General features: G+C 34.7%; 1 protein-coding gene and 2 pseudogenes across 1 annotated transcript; 2 read left to right on the top strand and 1 right to left on the bottom strand.

Moving 5' to 3' along the window:
- Positions 1–3,253: 3,253 nt before the first annotated feature.
- On the top strand, positions 3,254–5,009 carry LOC111021564 (peroxidase 5 pseudogene; annotated as a pseudogene).
- A 2,081-nt stretch (positions 5,010–7,090) lies between these two features.
- LOC111021574 (peroxidase 5 pseudogene) lies at positions 7,091–8,463 on the top strand (annotated as a pseudogene).
- A 5,958-nt stretch (positions 8,464–14,421) lies between these two features.
- On the bottom strand, positions 14,422–15,962 carry LOC111019137 (peroxidase 5). Its single transcript, XM_022295448.2, has 3 exons — positions 15,671–15,962; positions 15,380–15,578; positions 14,422–15,180 (listed from the first exon to the last, which is right to left on the bottom strand). The coding sequence occupies exons 1-3, from the start codon at positions 15,896–15,898 to the stop codon at positions 14,606–14,608; spliced, it is 1,002 nt and encodes a 333-aa protein (XP_022151140.1). The 5' UTR covers positions 15,899–15,962; the 3' UTR covers positions 14,422–14,605.
- Between the last annotated feature and the right edge of the window lie 108 nt (positions 15,963–16,070).

Genomic DNA, 16,070 nt, shown 5'->3' with positions numbered 1-16,070 from the left:
CAAATTATAAAGAGTTCAACAAGTCTTATTATAATCAAGTGTATTATGTTAAAAGGAAAATAGTACTTTGCTTCCACTACTAATAACCAATCTTATTCTCGTTTATGCTTCAACTCCAGAAATATAAAAGTAAAGATTTTTTTTTTAAATAATGAGTTGTCAATTTTTCAATAATGGTAAGGAATAGATTTAGTCTCACGGCTAAAAACAACAAGTATTTTTCTATGTGTAAAAGGAGGATCGAATTTACAATATTTCTTCCTAATGAAAAGAAATTTAAAATTTAACGACTCCCAAATTTGAAATTATCATTGTAGTGAAAATTTTTCTACCAACACTAATCAGGCCACATAGAGAATTAGAAAAAGGAACTTTTTTTTATATCCGTATGTTCAGACCAACTTGCTGAAAAGGAAACATCTTGAAACATTGAATTTTTAAAGAAAGTGTTTTTTTTTTAATTACAAGTATTTCAAAGATAAAAAAGGGTTTGATCCTTCATATTGTCATGATATTGATGTGGTTTTGGGGTTTCCATAAACTTTAATTAAATGCTGATCATAAACAAAATCGAATGGGACAGACATTCGATGTAATTAAAGTTTGTTTTTGTTCTCCCAATTTAATTCCTTCGCGGAACCTCCTTTGTCCATTTTTTTTGGCACCATTATTCTTATCGAATGTTCTTCGGAAATTTCAGAGTTTGTGTCAATTTTGTTTCTATATTTACTCAATTCTGAAGGTTTCGAGTTGCTGGGTAGAAGTATAAATTTTCGTAAAAAATTGGCAAAATTAAATTCAAGTAAGGCATAAGATTGACTATTAAATAACCCTATCTCTAAAACTTAAAAATTTAATAATAATAACCTAGCTCTAATATCATTTTTCTCAAAAGTTCCATTGTTTGGTACTATCTATGTTTCAATAATTCATTAAAACCAGTGAGAATTTTTTTTAACAATTTTATAATTCATTAAACTCACCTGAAAATAATAGTTTAAATTGTTCTGGTTGGTTTTAATAAAGGTATTTTTGCTTAATTTTTCTTGATCTAATCCAGCACTTAACTCTGATTAATAAGTTTGGGTCGGTGAGATTTGAATGATTAATTGTTAGCATTATCAATCATTTGTTTGTGTAATTAGTCTTTTTTAATTTCATTAAAATGATGTTGCTCAATTCTTCCTTAATCCAAACCAAACCAAATCAAAAAAAGAAGAAAAAAAAAATGATCATGTGATCATTTTGTTTTGTTAAAATTTAAAGGGCAATAAGCAAATTTGAGGACTAAAATAAAATGACCTAGAGTTTTTATTCCCACGTCAATTTTTTATTTTCTATTATTTTTTTATTTTATGGATCAAATTTTAAACAAGATTAAATTTTAGCATTCAAAAACTGTATTTTAGCCCATGTTAAATAACTACTCACCTAAATTTTTTTGATGTTTTCAATATCTTTCTCATCCTACTCAAACGTTACACGTATGTTTAAAACTATAAAAGTTTCGTCGATATAAACTTAGTTCAGTGGTAATTTCTGATTGAGAGGTCATGAGTTTGAATTAGCTCAGCGGTAATTTCTGATCGAGAGGTCATGAGTTTGAATTCCACTGCCCCATTTATTGTATTAAAAAAATATATAAAATTTTCAGCTTGTCTAATAATTTTTTAGAAATTAAAATCTTACCTAACAAAATTTGATTTTTAATACAATAATATGTGAGAATTTTTACACAATTAATACTTACTTAGGTGCATGGATGAAAACCCACAAGAATCAAGATCTAATTACCCTGAATATATTGATCAGCTTGATTAGTCTCAATACCTTTGTCAATACCCGAGCCGCTGCCATTAATATGCTGCAAAATCCAGCTCAAAGTCGGTTGTAAATAACCCTTTTACGGTTGGAAAGCCTTAAACCCCAAAACTGCTTTTTATAAACATCGAAACAGCACAATGATGCTGTCCCCGATGCCATGGCGCACTTCAGATGCAATAGCGCCCGCGTATGCACAGCAAGACAGCGCCACGACTCTGCCTCCTCGGCCCATGTGGCCTACAGCACCCCGCTTCCTTGTTTTCATCCCCGTTTCGATCCCGACTCATCCCCTAGCTCGTTCCGAGTCGTCTTGACTCCTCCAATCCCAACAATTAGTATTAGAAAAACTAACATAGTTTTTCTCACAGTATTTAAAATAATTAACTATAGTATGTTATTGTCCCCTATAAATCCTTCCCTACTTTACTTTTCCGATTTCACCAAAAAAGAAAAAAAAAATTCTCACTTACCCGTTCTCTCCAACCAATATGAAATTTTTGTTTGCCCATAACAAGTTAGAACTGTTCATATATATATAATTAATACGACAGACATTCGATGTAATTAAAGTTTGTTTTTATCTAATTCCTCCTAGGACACCCACCACCTTTGGCTCTGTCCTCGTTGAATGTCTCTTAATTTCCATGTCAAATTATGTTGGAGATCCACCTTCAAGACAACCTTTTTTAGAATATTCAAATAAAAAATTGGTGCCGGCTTCCTTTCCCCTGCTCCAGGAACTCGAGGTTATAAACTTTATATTCAAAGTTAAAATATTTTTGACATTTATTTTTTAGGATTCACGTCCATTGTTTTCTACACTTTTGAAACTTTTCATTTTTTTTGCTTGTCGGGGAATGCGAGTAATTAAAGTCCAGCATTATTGACTAAGATAAAAAATAAAGTTATATAGATAGGTACGATCTCCATTGATACGAGATCTTTTAAGTGAAATCAAAAGTAAAGTTGAGCGCTTTATATCCAAAAATATAGTTTAACTTAAGCTAATTAATGAGTTGTGAAAGTTGCACCAAAGCACATAATCTCCCACAAAACAATAAATCACACCATTCAACCCAAAGGTTGAGTTAATTAGTATAGGATAAATTTAATTCATATATATGAGATATCTGAACATTGTAACAATCTGTTTACATTATTTTATAAAAGAAATAAATTCATGTACAAAGACACATAATCTGATACAATCCAGCTAATAATATTGAAACAAAACCAAACAAGAAAATTAGGCCAAAAGCATAAGAACAAGAAAACCCTTAAAAACCCTTGTATATATATAGGCCTCCATTAGCATAAGCTAGCTCAAGGTGACCATAACTCTCATATCTCAATCTCTCTTCTGATTTCTCTAAGTTTAGCAACCAAGAAAATGAAGAGTGGGCGAAGAGCAATATTTGTAGCTCTATTAATGGCGATCAGCACAATAATAATGGAATCCACTGTGGTTTATGGTGAAGATCTGAAAGTAGGGTTTTACAGTGAAACATGTCCTTTAGCAGAGCACATAGTGAGAGCCACAGTGGCGAAGGCTGTTGCTGGAAACCCTGGCATGGCTGCTGGCCTTATTCGTATGCAGTTCCATGATTGTATTGTTCTAGTAAGCCACCTTTATTTCTCCTTCATCCTAATGAATTCTATATCGTTCATATCGTGTGACGGACAACTCCATATCGTTGTGTTTTAATATTTTTCAATTATATTATTTTTATTGATGGATGGTTAAATTTTGTGCTGATAATGTATCTTGGTATAATACTTAGTGAGTTGGTAACAGTCTAGGGCGCAAGAATTAGGTCATTTTTGAAGAACGAAAGTTTTCGAATTTCTCCTCCAAATTTCTAAGAATTTGGCACAAATTCAAACTTTTCCTCCCTTACCATAATTCATCTTCTAAATTTCTGTTAGCTCACTACAGAATCGTATTATGAACCAATTTTTAATATTGACAAAAAAAACTATAATTATTATAATGTTAAAACATGAGACTAATCACACACAAACACTAAGAAAGTAAGAAAACAAAATTTAAAACACAAGACACTGATAAAATTGAAAGTTTTAAACACAATTGGAACTTAAATGGAAAAGATAACACACAAACACTAAGAAACACGTATATTTAGACATTTCTGGCATTGTTCGGTAATTAGGGTTTGTCGCACATAATTATGAGTAATATTTAGGTGATAGACCAGTTAGAATATATCTCTTGCTGAGCACCATTAAGTTTTTGACATATAAAGAGAAAGAAATATAGAAAAAGAGATACCTTTTCCATTTATGAAAAATCAAAGAGTTACTCAATTTGCGTAGAGGCTAATGATCATGAGTAAGCACGCAAATATTGTTCCCATATTATTTTCTTTCAATATATGAAACCTTCCTAATGACAGGGTTGCGACGGTTCTATACTTCTAGACTCGACACCAGAGAATCCTGAATCCGAGAAAGACAGTCCTAGCAACCCTTTATTGCGTGGCTTCGAAATCATCGATGATGCCAAAGCTCAGATCGAAGCTCGATGTCCCCAAACAGTTTCCTGCGCCGATATCTTAGCCTTCGCAGCTCGCGACAGCGTAGCCACTGTTGGCCAATTCACCTACGCTGTGCCAGGCGGCCGCCGCGACTCACTTGTCTCCCATGGCCCAAACGTTTCCGACAACGTCCCTTTCCCGACATCCGACATCGAATTTCTCAAACAACACTTCCAAGAACGAGGGTTGTCCCTAAGAGACATGGTGGCTCTCTCCGGCGCCCACTCCATCGGCGTTGCCCCTTGCGCGGCCTTCTCCGGCCGCCTCTTCTTCTTCAACGGCACAGAGAACAGCACTGACCCATCAATGGATCCAAAATTTGCGGAGTTTTTGAAAACCAAGTGCCCGGAGGAAGATGGTGGGTTGAGCAGAACGGCGGATCTGGACAACGTGACGCCGAATCAGCTCGACGTTCAGTTTTTCGAGAATTTGAAGAACAAGATGGGGGTTTTGTCGTCGGATCAGGCGCTGGCGAGTGACCCTCTGACGGCGGCGACGGTGAGGAGATACCGGAGAAATAGGGCGGTGTGGATGAGAGATTTCTCGGCGGCGATGGTGAAGATGGGGAAGCTGCAGGTTTTGACTGGAACTCAAGGGGAGATAAGAAGGAACTGCCATGTTCGGAACTAGGGCTTCTTCCTTCGCCCAACGCCGTTGCTATTCAAGATCTATGGTTTATACACTTTCATTTAATTTCTATTTAATCACTTCCTTTGTATGTAATTTTGTTTAGTTTTGTGGTTGATTTCAATAAAGGATATTTGTTCCTTAATCCAACCACTACACACTCTGATTACTATATGTAATTAGTTTTGGGTTTGTTGGGCAATCATTTTGTTTTTAATTTTTAACTTTTAAAATTTTTGCTTGTTTTTTCATTAATGTTTTACTTTAACTCGAAAACATATTTGAGTTCCCAGCAAAATTTCAAAAACAAAAATTACTTTTTGAAAACTACTTTATTTTGTATTTTTTTTTTCAAAATTGAAATAACAAAGCGAAGAATACTGTGACGCTCGAGTAGAAAGGAGTGTACATGAATGAATCGATACCATACCACCGAAATGTGAGGTATCATGAGATTATGGAAGAATGGTCAAGAAAAGCTTAAAAAAATTGATACTCATTACCTATACTAACAAGGTGCATATTCTTTTTTGGTAATTCAATCGTAACAACTCTAAAGTTAAGCGTGCTTGACACGGAGCAATCTCTTTTAAGTAGCTCAGAACTAGAAGACCTTCATTTTCAGTAACTCAATTGTAAAAACTCCAAAGTTAAGTATGCTTGACATGAAGCAATCTCTTCTAAGTAGCTTAGAACTAGACAGTGGCACAGCTGGGTCGCAGGGGGATGCCGAGACAATTAGGACCAAATCTAGATTTCGAATCTTGGGTTTGGGGCGTTACAAACACATAACTTTGGATATCCCATAACGGTAGCCAAGTATTTTTCTATTTAATTTAAGGTACATTCTACGCTAATATTGCCGATTTATGTTGACGTGGTTATAGAGTAGCTTTCCTATACTAGTTAAAGCTTTTTTTAGGTACAATATGTTGGGAAGGAGATTCGAACTCACAACTTCTTGATTGGAGGTATATGTCAATTACCGTTGAACTATGCAAAAACCTCCGACATATAAATGCTATGCTACAGACATTATATTCGATGTAATTAAAGTTTGTTTTTGTCCCCCAAATTTAATCATTTTTTCGAGGACACCACCCTTGTCCTCATTCGATCCTGTTTCAAATTCCATGTCAAATTGTGATGGAGATCCACGCCTAAAATAATATTTCCTTTTAGAATGTTAAAATAAAAACTTGGTCACAGGAACCTCAGAATAAATTTATTAATTTTGATTTTTACTCCACCAAGCGAATCCAACAAAGTTGAAGGTTATTTCTCCCACCTCATAGTTGTTGAACTCAACAAAATTAATTTTTATTTAACACTATCTATCAGATATATATGTTAAATTATTAATATTCACGAGGTTTCATCTCAAAATCAATTGACAATAAAAAAATAGTCATATATTTTAATGATAAGCACTGTTAAATCTCTTAATCTTTTTGATGTGGGACCCTTAACATAAAGAGAGCAAAAAAAAACCAATAGATGAGAAGTAGTCCACTTATGTTATAAACCATTGTTTAGGTCTCTTATATTTACAATGTGAGATTCTTAACATGCCCCAATATGATGGCTCTTTTGGTTCATCAATCTTAACCGGATCTCAGTTTTTGAAATCGTATGCTCGTTTGAGTTTCTTGGAGTCTAATACTTTATTAATATTCATAGAGTCCATTTGATAAGAAATTCACAATGAGAGGAGTAACTCGTTTATATTATAACTCTTGTTAGGTCATTTATCTTTTCAACGTGTAATCCTTAACAGGTTTGGTGTTATTAGGTTTAGAAAAGGACAAAAAGTTTGCAAAATAATATTATATGATATGATCCAAGCTCAGTTTAGAATATCGAATACAAACAACATGAGAAAAGGCCATATAAGGCACAAGAACAAGAAAACCCTCAACTTTTTAAGTTTAGAATAAACCCTACACCTCAAGATCACCAATCCATCTCCCTCTCTCTCCTCTTCTCTCTCTAAAGTTTAATTAGCAACCAAGAAAATGAAGAGTAATTTGGGAGGAGAATTAGCAATATTTGTAGCTCTATTAATGGTGATCAGCACAATAATAATGGGATCCACAGTGGTTTATGGTGAAGATTTGGAAGTAGGGTTTTACAATGAAAGATGTCCTTTGGCAGAAGGCATAGTGAGAGCCACAGTGGCAAAGGCTGTTGCTCGAAACCCTGGCATGGCTGCTGGCCTTATTCGTCTGCATTTCCATGATTGTATTGTTCTAGTAAGTCCCATTACTCCTCTATATTATATTATACTTATCCATCAACTTTAATTTTAATGAAATATAATATTGACATGGCATCAGTGTCTGATTCATAAATTTATGTCATAGGATGCAAAATCACTCCGATCACTTTTTATTCGATTTTGAGATCCATCTACAAGTTTTGAAATGACTATTAGGTTCACTTATCACTCTTGTTTCCTTATTTTTAATAAAGAAAAATAGAATTGTATAACTCCTACCACCTTTGAATTCAAAAGGATAAAACAAGATATTTATTTATATTGAAATAAATTAGAAACAAAATCAAGAAACTTGCTTTTATTATTTCATGAAATTAAAAATGAGAAATAAGAGATGGGGCCTCAATTTGCAGCAAAAATTTTGTTCCATGTTTGAAAATTGACGAGAAATGGCAGGGCTGTGATGCATCCATACTACTCGACAAATCGCCCCAAAATCCAGATTCCGAGAAAGACAATTTGGCCAACCCTTTACTCCGCGGCTTCGAAATCGTCGACGACGCCAAAGCCGAAATCGAAGCTCAATGTCCGCACACAGTTTCCTGCGCCGACGTCTTAGCCTTCGCAGCACGTGACAGCGTCGCCGCCGTCGGCGGCTTCACCTACGCCGTCCCGGGCGGCCGCCGCGACTCCCTCGTCTCCCACGGCCGCGACGTTGACGGCAACGTCCCTCCGCCGCTACCCGACATTCCGTTTCTGAAACGACACTTCGAACAACGAGGGCTGTCGTTGAACGACATGGTGGCTCTCTCCGGGGCCCACTCCATCGGCGTCGCCCCCTGCGCCGCCTTCTTCGACCGGCTCTATTTTTTCAACGACACCAAGTTCCGAACGGATCCGTCGTTGGACCCGAAGTTTGCAGCTTTTTTGAAAACGAAGTGCCCCTTTGGAGAAACGGATTCGGGTGGAGGAATAATTAGAACGGCAAATTTGGACAATACGACGCCGGATCGGTTGGATGTTCAGTACTTTGAGAATCTGAAGAATCATATGGGGGTTTTGTCGTCGGATCAGGCGCTGGAGAGTGACCCTCTCACGGCGGCGACGGTGAGGAGATACCGGAATGATAGGGCTGCGTGGATGAAGGATTTTGCGGTGGCGATGGTGAAGATGGGGAAGCTGAAGGTTCTGACGGTAGCTCAAGGGGAGATCAGAAGGAACTGTCGTGTTGTGAATTAATCACTTTCTATGTATCTTGTAAATAGTTTAATTTGCCGCTAGATTTCAATGAATGATATCGTTGTAAACTTGAGTTTAGTTCAATCGTTAAAAGCATATATATCTACGGTCCATTGTTCGAATTCTCATTCGCATGCATGTTGAACTAGACAAGAGTGATATTGCTGAATTTTCTGACCACTAAATTCTTATTAATTTAGCTATTTGATAAGTGTTTTAGAGTTAAACTATTAATTAATGTTTAACAAATTTAAAATGTTTGAGTTGGTGGTTTAATTTCTTTTTAAAAGAAAAGGAAACCTTGTAGAAGTGAGAGTTTTGTTGTTAACAACGTTAGAAAGAATTTTCAGCTGACAAAAAGAGTTAGGCCATTTATTTACCCTAATCAAGAAATTATAATGAAAATTTTGATTATTTTGATGGTGTTGCATGAATGTAATCAAATGGTGGGACCCTCAAACTTTGTAATCCCATTACATAAAAACGTCTAATCTCATTACATTCCTACAGCCCCATTAATCTCATTCTCATTCCTTATTCTGGAACCTCACATATATATTATAATTAATGTACAACTTTTACCATTTGTCTCTCATCTATGGATTAGGTCCATATAACTTTTAATTAGTTTTTTTTTTATATTTTTATAATTTATTCGCCATTTATACTCCAATTTTAATTAGTTTATGTGATTGATAAATTAATATTAATTAATATCAATAAATTTTTTTAAATAGATATTATTACTTTTAAATATTAGAATAATAAAACTTAATAATATGTTATGTTAAAGTTTGGTTGTTCTAATAAAAATTATTTTATTTGATGTAATTTTATTTTAATTATTCAATTATGTATTAATATTAGATAAATTGTTATAATAAAAAATATTTACTAGCAATAATATAGTAATAAATTAAATTAAAATTTATTATTATTGTAATTTAAAAAAGATTAGCACAATAATATATTTGTAATTAGCTAAAAAGGAGAAAGAGGTATATTAGTAATTGTCATATATCTTATTCCGATTCCGATTCCGATTCCAGACAGTTTTAATCAACAACATCAAAGGAATTCTGATTACGATTTCAGAAAATTTCTGCTAAACAACATCAATGGAATAATATTACGATTCCGATTGATTTGCATTACGATTGCGGATAAGTAAACGTGGCCTTAGGATGAATTGCTCACCAAGTTTAAGCGTACGCGATTTTATTTTTAGTTTATATTAACGGAAACATGCATTCGTTCACATTTCTCAACACAAAGTGCGTACTACAAGAATTCGGAGTTTCGGCGACGACAATTTTCTTCGCTAAAAGGTCAAATTTCGTCCCCGAAAGTCTTTGGCGACGAAACAAAGTTGTCGCCTAAATCGTCGCCGTTGCCCGGTCGCCAGAGGGTTTTGGCGACGATTTATATTTTTCGGCGACCAAATTCAAAGTCGTTGTCGAAGGTGTCTTCGGCGACCAAATCTGTTTTCGTCTCGAAGGTATCTGACCTTCGGCGACCAAATCCTTTTTAGTCTCCGAATGGTTTTTTATTTTTTTATTTTTTTTCAACAATAAACATTGCCATACATTGAATTTAATATAAAACTTATAATATTAAATAAAATTTAGTTTTACAAAAAATACAAGAAGTTCATACAAACAAAAATTAAACGAATTCTAAGAAGTCTCAAATAAAAAACCTAAACATATGAAAATATCTCATATCATCAAATTCTTCACGAGAGATAATCAACTTTTCAGAAGCTTTCGATACAGAAATCGAACGAACCTGAAAAAATAAATAACAAATAAACTTATGTTAACAAATACTTCCACAAGTTAACTCACCACTTCAATTCAAACAAACTTTCAATTCTAACTCATTCCACGTAACAAACTAATTGCACATGCCATGAACTAAAAATGTTATTCAAGCGTTGCATATGCATGAACTCAAACTAAGCATTAAAAGTTAACAAAAACTCATGAAAACAATTTTCAATTTAAAAAAATTTACTCTCACCGAGTCTAAAAAACATTCACATAAACTCTATCACAATTCACTTAAAATTCAACAACGTTATCCAAAAACACTTAATAACGCCCCCTCCAACACTCTCATATAATTAAAGCCAATAAAAACTCTCCCGAACAAACTTAAAATACACAAAACTTAGTCTCACTATCAAAACACACACACAACTCTCTCATGTCCATATAACTCTCATTAACTTCAATCCAAATTATACAAACTAAAGGAGAGGTGTGTATAAAACCCCACAAAATTAAGAAAAACTCATCTTCAAACTTCAAATTTTTAAAACTTACTTTTATTATGTAAAACATCCACAATCACCAATTCATTTCACAGACTCAACAAAATCATCCAAAACCACATTATACATAAGCGTAGCTAAATTATACATGACATATGTTCTAAATGGCTACCATAACTGCAGGATAGCCACATTTACAGTTATTGAATTCCAACAACACTATATTGTCGATTATGAGTGTTGTAGTTAAAAATAGAAGAGTTTGAAAGTATTACGAGACTTTAGATATATTCCTAAGATCTAGCCACTAAAAAAAGAAATAAAATATACTTAGAGAGGTCATCTAAAAATCTAGACCAACATCGGTCACAACCAACATAATAATCATTCATAATTCATTATAAATTCAAAACTAACAAAATAAAATCACGAAGAATACATATAAATGAAACAATCATGTGCACAAACATCGACTAATTTAAGTATAAATAAAAAAATCATACTTACAAACCCAATAAATTAAATCAAACAAACAAGACTTCAACACTTACAACCAAAAAAAGTATGTCAAAATCAAACAAATAACTTTTATATTTTCTCCAATAACTCATATAAATCATCAACTACTATACAAAATATAACTTAAGAAATTGTTCAAGATTACAATATAATTCACAATTTCTCACATAGCATTCACAACCAAATATAATTCAAAAATTTCTCAAATAACTCAAGCTTGTGTTCAAGATTAAAAAAGCAAAATAATATACATAAATATAATATTTTAAAAATAAAATAACCTAAATAAATATAATTTAATATAAAAAAATTAACATAAATAAAGTGAAAAAAAAACCTTAGAAGGCCAAGGCGGTGGCGGCGGGCGTGCAACGGTGGGCGGGCAGCAACTGGGAACAACGGACGGCGGTGCAGTGGTAGCGGGCGGCGGAACCGAATACGAAGGAGGTATCGGAGGCGGTAGGCGGGGGTGGTGCGACGGAATCTGAGGTAGACGGCGTGGGGTCGAGGCGGCGGTGGCGAACGTAAATCTGAGAATCGGGGGAGGGGCGGCGCGAAAGAGATGAGAGAAAGAGAAGAGAAATGGAGAAATGGGAAAGAAGAGGGATTTTTTAGGGCACCTTTCAGCGACGATTTTAAAGTAGTCGCCGAAGGTCCTAATTTGGTGGCCGAAAGGTAATTCAAATATACCTTTTGGCGACGAAATCCTGATTTCGTCGCCGGAAAGGCCCGCCAAAAACATGAAATAAATTACTTTCGGCAACGAAATGGAGATTTGGTCGCCGAAACCTTGACTTTCGGCGACGAAACGTACTGTCAATCCAGAACCTTCATCAAGCTTCTGGAACGTGCTTTCGGCGACGAAGGTGTTTGTTCGTAGCTGAAAGTCCCGCCGTCGGCGGCGATTTTATAAAATCGTCGTCGAAGGTCCTGCCATCGGCAACGAAATTAGGTGTAGTCACCGAAAGCTGTTACTTTCGGCGACCATATAAGATTTCGTCGCCGAAAGCCAGACCTTCGGCGACGAAAGTTCGTTTGGTCGCCGAAAGATACTTTCGGCGACTAAATTTGATTTGGTCGCCGAATCTCAGATTTCTTGTAGCGTTTTCAGTACTTTTGGTAATTTCAAGTCAATTTGTTAATATTTATGGGATTCCATTCTTTATAAGGTCCATTCTCAAGATCGTGGCTCTTACTAATCATGATTTAATTCTTTTTTTTTTTTTTGGGATCAAATGCTTATTTGAGATTTTTTTTACTCTAATAATACCTTATTACTATTCATGGTGTTCGATCTGATCAAAACTAATTGTCATTGTGAGAGAAATAACTCATGTCTATTATAAATCTTTTTGTAAGATTATTTTCTTTTCAACATGGATTCCTTTGACCTCCCGCTCTGATGTCATGTTAATGGTGAATAAAGCACCACTCAACCGAAAACCTTAAATGGATGAGTTTGGTGAATTTAATTAAATACATAGATATCTTAACATAACTTTCATAAAGATTCAAAAAATGCTTCCTTTGAAAGGTGTTCCTATTTGGACAAAACGGTGAGTCACATGGTATCTTATGAAGGAGAAATTATTTGAGAAAGTCGAAACAATATGACTGATATAGTTTTATGTATGAGAAAGAAATTACGCAAAGCGTATTTCAAAACTATATTTTTGGAGCTATATACATCGTGGTAGTCTCATTCAATCATTTTTTTTTTTGAAGAGATTGATTAGGTTGAAAAGATCCCTAAAATGAGTCTAATCCAAATACATTATTAAGTTTTAATTGATCTAAGGGTCGTTCACAAGAAAAGCCTCTTCAAACTTTAGCGGATAATTAGGAAATTTGTTATTTCTAAGATGCGTCGCTTCCTTTCCTACGTATTAGGAAAACTAGAGCGAAAACAAATACACAAATAACATTCCTTCTTTAAGTTATCTTAATATAGTTATTAGAAATTAAATATGATTTAAGATAATGCAACTACATAATTCCTAAATATTATTGCTTTTTTTTTATCCAAAGTCATAAAATCTGCCGAAAATAAACAAATAATAAAAAGATCCATTGTTGAGAAGTACTAAAATATTGAAATTGAACCAGAAAATCAATCCATCCAACCATTCAAATAATAACACTTAAACAACCTTGAGTCTAGATTAAAGTATATATTCTCAACTAAAACGTCACAAGTTTAAATCTTCATTCCACATCTTATTAAACTCAAAATAAATTAAAAATTTTGAATTAAATAATATCATAATATTTAAGAAGATGGGATACTATCGTTAAACGAAGATAATATAGCAACAAAATAATATAAATACTTTAGCCCATGGGATTAACAAACTATGGGCAGACAACTAGATAATTAGATAATTTTAATTGAATGGAAAAAAATTAATTAATTAACATTTATTTTAAAGTTTTTAAATTTAACTTAAATTTATAAAAAATAAAATAAAAGCCTAATGGAACAATTTAGTCCTTATTTAACCCATCCGAGGTCCTGACTTGTCTAGTCTATCCCATTCAATACCGTAACTAACTTCACCATAACAAAAATTTTATAGTGATTTAATGAATATGTTATATCAGAATTTTTTTTAAGTTAATTACAAGTTTAGTCTCTTTTAACGTTTAATAAATATTGTGTTTAATATAGGATTAAAAGTTTATGGCTCTATCAGACAACAAAATTTAATTTTGTCTATATCTATAATTTTAGAAAAATGTAGAATAGGTCAATTATTTTATACATAGGTCGTGTATTTGAAATTTTAACTTCTTTTTTTATATGAATGAGTATTGAGTTGTCCTTGTCCTTAAATTGGTATATATATTATTAATATATTTAGTTGTATCCCAAGAGGGATGAGTGGAAGCATTTGTTTTAAGTAATTGTAATTTTTAATGATGCAATTTCCTCACGAGGGACGACACCTGAATGATGTTGGTCATTGATCGAAATCGTAAGTGACTGTCATTATAACTACAATGACGATAATACCCGTCATTATCAGATTTAATGTCAAGACGGTTTTCTTTTAATGGGGAGCAACCCCAAATTTATAGTAGTGAAAGCATAAAGATAACTTTTAAGAGTTAAAATTAAATTACTAATCAGACATAATACTCGATTAAATCTACACTCAATACGCATAAATGCTTTCATTATTCAACTACAAAATATCATACATGAAAAACTTACAAAAAAGACACAAAAGAAACAAGTATAAAATCTACACTCTCAGAACTCAGAAGTAAATTAAATCATGAACTCAAACAAACATGAAAACATATAATAAACGTAAACCAGTGGGGACAAGAATAAAGTTTCTGAGATCAATTCACAGCGCTGCAATGGCGCCTAATCTCGCCCTCCGATCCAGTGAGAACCTCGATGGAACCCATTTTAACCATTGCCTTCCCAAATTTGACAGCCCATATGGAACCGTTCTTGGCATAATTCAACACTGTTTTTTTGGTGGAAGGGCTGCTCAGCAATATCTGATCGGAGCTCAGCAGCCCACGGTGGTTCGTCAGCCCGATATAGTATTCGTTGTCGAGACGATTCGGGGTGGAAAAGTCGAGCGCCACCTCCGACTGCTGATAGTTCCGGCCGCTGCTCGGCGGCGGGCATTTGGTCTTCAAGTAAGCGGCATAGGAGGGGTCCATGGAGGGGTCTTGTGGGTGAGTTGCGTTGAAGAAATAGAGCCGCCGGGAGAAGGTGTGGCACTGAGCTCCTCCGATGGAGTGGGCGCCGGAGAGCGTCACCATCTCTGCCACCGATAGCCCTCCCTTGGCAAAGCTCTTGGTGAGCTGCTCGACGGTGAAGGAGGGAGGAGGGAGACGTCCAGCTTCTTTCTTTATCGAGATGCGGCCGTCACGACGACCCGCTGGCACAACATAGTTAATACCTGAATATGACATAAACGTGCTAGACTTAAGATTTTGGGTTGGGTAGGAATTTATAAAGATAGAGAGATTTTGTGTTTAGTTCTAAAATTATTTTATTTCTATTTAATAACGATAACCGCCCTCGCATGATGTTACCGAATTTATACCTATGTACATGTTATCTTTTCAATAAATAAATAAAATTCGCTTAAACAATACCTCCAACTTTACGAGCGCTATCACGAGCAGCGAAAGCAAGAATGTCGGCACAAGATACAGTGTTGGGACAAATAGCCTCGAGATTAGTTTTAACTTCGTCAATAACCTCAAAACCTTGTAAGCTCGGGAAGTTAACCGGATGATCCCTCTCTGTTGGATTTCCAGGAGTGGATTTCAACAGCACAGAACCATCGCAACCCTACCATTATAAAGAGCGACTTAGAAATCAAAACTTCACTTTCTAATAAATTTTATTTAGGAAAAAATAAATATAAAACTTTTTAAACTTACCCTGATAAAGCAATCATGGAAGTGCATTCTAATGAGTCCAGCAGCGATGCCGGGATTTTGAGAAATGGCTTTGTTTACAACTCTCTTGACAATGGCCTCGGCATTAGGACAAGATGAACGGTAGAAACGCACTTCGAGGGTAGCAGAAGCGAGAACGGAGAGAGCGAGGAAGAAGACGACAGAGGAGAGCAATGAGAGAAGTTGGAAGTTGTGGGGAGAAGAAGCCATTGAAGCAAGATTAAAGAAACTTGGAGAAAACTGAGGATTTTTAAGGGTTACTACTATTTCTTTGTTTTTTGTTGGGTTTGAGAAGAAGATGGTATTATGGTAATGTATTTATAGTCTGTGGGTTCTTATGCAAATGGGACCTTTTTAATTCACTTTGGGAAAACAAAACCGT

The sequence above is a fragment of the Momordica charantia genome (assembly GCF_013281855.1).
Source record: "Momordica charantia cultivar OHB3-1 chromosome 9 unlocalized genomic scaffold, Mcharantia_2.0 BLBB01000009.1, whole genome shotgun sequence".
NCBI classification, from domain to species: Eukaryota; Viridiplantae; Streptophyta; class Magnoliopsida; order Cucurbitales; family Cucurbitaceae; genus Momordica; species Momordica charantia.
This window is presented reverse-complemented; position numbering and strand designations above follow the sequence as displayed.